Source organism: Limulus polyphemus, unplaced genomic scaffold (genome assembly GCF_000517525.1).
Source record: "Limulus polyphemus unplaced genomic scaffold, Limulus_polyphemus-2.1.2 Scaffold2646, whole genome shotgun sequence".
In the NCBI taxonomy this organism is placed as follows: Eukaryota; Metazoa; Arthropoda; class Merostomata; order Xiphosura; family Limulidae; genus Limulus; species Limulus polyphemus.
The window spans coordinates 78,946-84,279 of record NW_013668256.1 but is presented as its reverse complement, the minus strand read 5'-3'; the positions used below and the strand labels follow the sequence as shown (position 1 = coordinate 84,279).

Genomic DNA, 5,334 nt, shown 5'->3' with positions numbered 1-5,334 from the left:
GGGTGGTTCTACAAATTATCAGAATCATATAACAAAGTACCCTTATAGAACATTCTTCACGTCACAGAGAAGGGTGGTTCTAGAAAGTATCAGAGTCATATCACAAAATCCCTTATAGAACATTCTTCACGTTACAGAGAAGGGTGGTTCTAGAAAGTATCAGAGTCTATCACAAAATCCCTTATAGAACATTCTTCACGTTACAGGTGATTCTGATAATTTGTAGAACCACCCTTCTCTGTGACGTGAAGAATGTTCTATAAGGGATTTTGTTATATGCTCATTATAATTTCTAGAACCACCCTTCTCTGTAACGTGAAGAATGTTCTATAAGGGATTTTGTTATATGCTCATTATAATTTCTAGAACCACCCTTCTTATAACAAAATCTCTTATAGAACATTCTTCACGTTATAGAGAAATAAAGTGATAGGAAGTATCACAAGTGTTCAAAACACTCGGTGATTCCTGTTTTAATTAGAACGATATTTAAACTCTGGTCGTGATGAAATAACGACTTTTTTCACTCTTTCAATATGGCCGACATGACAACAAACTAGGGTTAAGTTGTTAAACCTCTGTTCATACCCAAGCTACTTTCCCCTGTAAGATATGTTCTATTTTTCACCCTTACTTTCCGACAAAACCATTTAGATCACGCTGCCAATCCCTCACGTTATCTTCGCCCATCAAACCCACATTAGTAGAAGATGCACGACAGCCAAACCTGGAACTGAGAGAGAGAAGACGGTATTGGCACGTGGATGATGTTACATTAAGCTGATTGGTAACCAATAGTGAACATATCAGGTGTTTTACTCTAACGCTCACAATCTGAGTCTCTCAAACAGATTTGAAGTGAAAAAAATCCAAAACTCTAATAAAATACGCTACCATCTCTCAGGAAATTCGTTCTATAATAAAAACGTATATATCTTGAGGTACATTATAACAATAATGCGGTTTACACAACTACACGATCTGTATATATACAATAATAACGTGGTTTACCAGCTCCTACACAACTACATGATCTGTATATATATATATATATATATATAACAATAACGTGGTTTACCAACTCCTACACAACTACACGATCTGTATATATATATACAACAATAACGTGGTTTACACAACTACACGATCTGTATATAATAATAACGTGGTTTACCAACTCCTACACAACTACACGATCTGTATATAACAATAACGTGGTTTACAAACTCCAACACAGCTACACGATCTGTACATATATATAACAATAACGTGATTTACCAACTCCTACACAGTTATACGATCTGTATATAACAATAACGTGGTTTACCAACTCCTACACAACTACACGATCTGTATATAACAATAACGTGGTTTACCAACTCCTACAGAACTACACAATCTGTATATAACAATAACGTAGTTTACCAACTCCTACAGAACTATACAATCTGTATATAACAATAACGTAGTTTACCAACTCCTACAGAACTATACAATCTGTATATAACAATAACGTAGTTTACCAACTCCTACAGAACTATACAATCTGTATATAACAATAACGTAGTTTACCAACTCCTACAGAACTACACAATCTGTATATAACAATAACGTAGTTTACCAACTCCTACAGAACTACACAATCTGTATATAACAATAACGTAGTTTACCAACTCCTACACAACTACACGATCTGATTTCTCTAAATGTCAATACCGCTCCTACATTTAACGAAACTCAAACGCTAACAACACTAAGTAACAGACATTTAATCTCAGAAACAGTGTTCTATTTAAGCTTTCAGTTTTAATCTCAATACTGTATTCTGAGGCAAATGCTAAATACGAAAATAATTTACATAAACGTGAAGAACAATTCACTATTTTTGAAAATATGCATTTTTCTGTTTTAGTTATAAATGTTGCCGCTAGATTTGTCTTGTAGTGTATATACTCGTTTAAGGCTTAACATAATAATTACAATATACTATTTCCCAGAAAAGGGGCCGAACCACTGTTCCAACCATTCGACCAGTATACAGTAGTGTGTTGTCTGTCCGTCAGAAGACACTAAAATGACGTCACATAAATGACGCTGCACTTTGTACTGTTGTGACGTCAGTAACAAGTCCGGATGTCATGAATCACGAGAAGAATTATGCACTTTATAAGCTTCAACACAGGATGGCAAATGAGCCTAAAAAAATATATTTGTTACTCTTAATTTTGGTTTTATTTACTCTTGAAACAGAACACTTTCGAGGACTTAACGGAATTACATCTAGCCTATAAATAAACTTTCCACATTTCAGCGGTTTTTGTTTCTTAGACCACTGGACTCGAGGCATCTCCAGTATCTCGAGAATTACCTTTAATAATAATAATACTGCGAGCACGCGCTATTCCACAACGTTTCTCAACCCAAATAAAAGTTGCACGAGTAATTAAACCCACACTATGGTAAGTAGTTCAATGACTGTTGCTTTCAATAACATTTCTTTATTTTTTTCGTAAGTTTAATTTTATAACTCGTATTTTGTTATTGTGTTAGTAGAAAAAATCATTGCGTAACTACAAGCCTAGATTTGTACTCATTCTTGAATGTTCAAATTTATGAAGTTAAATTACACACAAACCGTAAAAATTGCTTTAATAAATGTCATTAATCGTCTTTATTTTATGTTAAGACTACGTCACACACACAAACTTTGATTGTTCATGCTTCAAGCGAGTTCAGAATAATAATTTAACCCCTACATTAAACATTTTCAAGTCCACAGATCAAATGGGTTTCTCTTACCCCCAAAAATTGGTAAATTTCTACATTTTCAGTAATTTTAGCTAAAAAAAAACTTTACAAAATTTTTACACGAATAACACTTCGCAGAAGAAAAAAAAACGATTAAACTATGACAAAAGAAATATATTTTGTTTCTATAGTAACGGCTGTCGTAAATAATAATATTAATAAAATATTTTAAGAATTACGTCAACGACCCCCCCACCCCCCGAGAGATTCGTCAATTAAACTATTCTGGTTCCTTCATCTGTCAAGATTCTTAATGAAACCTTAAACATCGTTTTTCAATACCTTCAGAGACACAATAGTTGTAATTAACACCTTCCCAATAAAAATGGATTCCTAGACATATAACCCCCCTAAGTGGAGAACTGCGTTCCCACTAGTCGTCACACGAGCTTAATCCCCTACTGAAGAGCTTCCTTCCCACTTACAATCTCGCACCCCCCCCCCCTAATAGTCACCACAAAACCTCAAACCTTTCAATTAGAGAATTTCTGTGAAGAATGTTTACTGTTTAGAATATCGCGAAATCTATTCCTTCCCACTTACAGTCTCGCAACCCCTTCCCCCCTAATAGTCACCACAAAACCTCAAACCTTTCAATTAGAGAATTTCTGTGAAGAATGTTTATTGTTTAGAATATCACGAAATCTACTTAAAGGCCTATTTACCATACATATTTCTCTAATTAAATAACTAAAACGAAGACAACTGTTCAGGAGCACTCACCGCCAACTCTTACACTACCCTTATCTGACCGAATAGTAGGATTTGACTGTCACTCTTATAATGCACCCGCTGCATCAAGTGAGAAGATCGTTTTTAGAACAACGAGACGCGAACAATAATACCTCGTATTCACAGTCTGCATACCCTTATCACTAAGCCTGGCCTCGGTGGATAAATAACGTCTCTCAACATTTGCTTAACACTAATTAGTTTTGGTTCCTGTTATCATGAATTTGTAAATTGTTTGACAGTTTTGATTACGTTCGGACGTTTTTTCTGTGTGTTTTTAGAAGACTTACCTTTCCTAAACAGTGCCTCTTGTTCATTGCCAACAAAGCAGCCGCCGCCGCCTGGTGGTCGGTGAACTCCACGAAGCAGTACGGGTCATTTCCAGTCTAAAGATGAAAAACAAAGAAACACAAAAGCTAAATAACTTTACCATGGTAAGTTAAATCAAATGCAAAATATTTTTCATCATATTTCCTGAAATCTCTACTTACTATGTCAAGAAGAACCTTTTTATAACGGCAGTAGTACATAATACGTACTTTTAACACTTCAAGTCTCAAAATGATTCAACAAACATTATAAAACGCCATTCTTCACTTACGAAAAAAAAAAAAAGAAGACATAAAACAGCCACAGAAAACACTATCACCTATCTCGTAATAAAATCTACAGGCTGTGTTGAACTACTGCTGGTTACGGTATGCAGTAAGTTGTGTTTCTCCCATGAATTCCATATATGCAAGCACAGCAGCGTTGTTGACTGTGTCACACAAATAAAAGAAAATGCCCTCGTTACTCCCTTGACTCTTATCAATGGACCAAACCCAGAGCAACATTGCTGAATGTGTCGCAAAATGGCAAGGCCCTCATGACTCCCTTGACTCTTATTATGGGGCTAAACCAAGATGCTATCAATACCACTACTTTAACTATTGGGATGTTACTGCCACTTCCAGAGTTATTCCAGACTGTCTTTATACTCAGACAATAGACCCCAACTAGGGTTATGATTTGTTTTTTCTTTCAGTGACAGGAGCTCAAGTAAATAATAATTAATAATCAGTAGAGAGGTCAGGATCACCAAATCCAAACTTGAAACCAAATTTCCTTCAGTAAAGTGTGAAAAGATTAATGTAACAGACCATGTTTCATACTACATTAGCATAATGAAACTTAGATGAACAGCTTGGCATTTCCCAAAATATTCAAACAGGCTTCTTCCAATCTTTGAATCCTTTAGCTTGAATGTTTCCAATTATCCAGTATTTGGAGCCTACAGCTTAGCATTTCCCAAAATATCCAATCCATGCTTCTTCAATTTTTTGGACTCCATAGCTTGACAGTACTCAAATGCTTCCGCCAGTTGCTTATTTGATATTCCAATCGAAATAAATATTAAATTAGTTTATTTTTAACTGTGCTTATTTTGAAGGTCAACCTCTTTCCTATATTACCCACTAGTTTTTTCCCTTATGCCAAAATCTTTGAGCCAATTTTTCTCCTTACATATGAGATACAGCTGCATGCATGCTCCTGGACCCGATGCCAAAAAATGGCCAAATCTTAAATTGTCCATCAAATGTATCCAGCTCCAGCATTTTGCCAACATGGGAAGTACACCCTGTACCATATATGGACTTTAATATACTTTTTACAAACCCTCCTCTATAAACAGTCTTTACAAACCCTTCCTCTATAAGTAGTCTTTACAAACTCTTCCTCTATAAGTAGTCTTCACAAACCCTTCCTCTATAAGTAGTCTTCACAAACCCTTCCTCTATAAGTAGTCTTCAC

The 5,334-nt window shown here is 35.4% G+C and overlaps 1 protein-coding gene across 1 annotated transcript in view; it reads right to left on the bottom strand.

Annotated features, from left to right (window-relative positions):
* The window catches only part of LOC106467524 (nucleolysin TIAR-like), a 148,473-nt gene that overhangs the window by 83,653 nt on the left and 59,486 nt on the right, over positions 1 to 5,334 (bottom strand). The window contains exon 4 of the mRNA XM_013927888.2: positions 3,831 to 3,926. Within this exon, the coding sequence (XP_013783342.2) occupies positions 3,831 to 3,926 (96 nt within the window). The remainder of the gene's footprint in view (positions 1 to 3,830; positions 3,927 to 5,334) is intronic.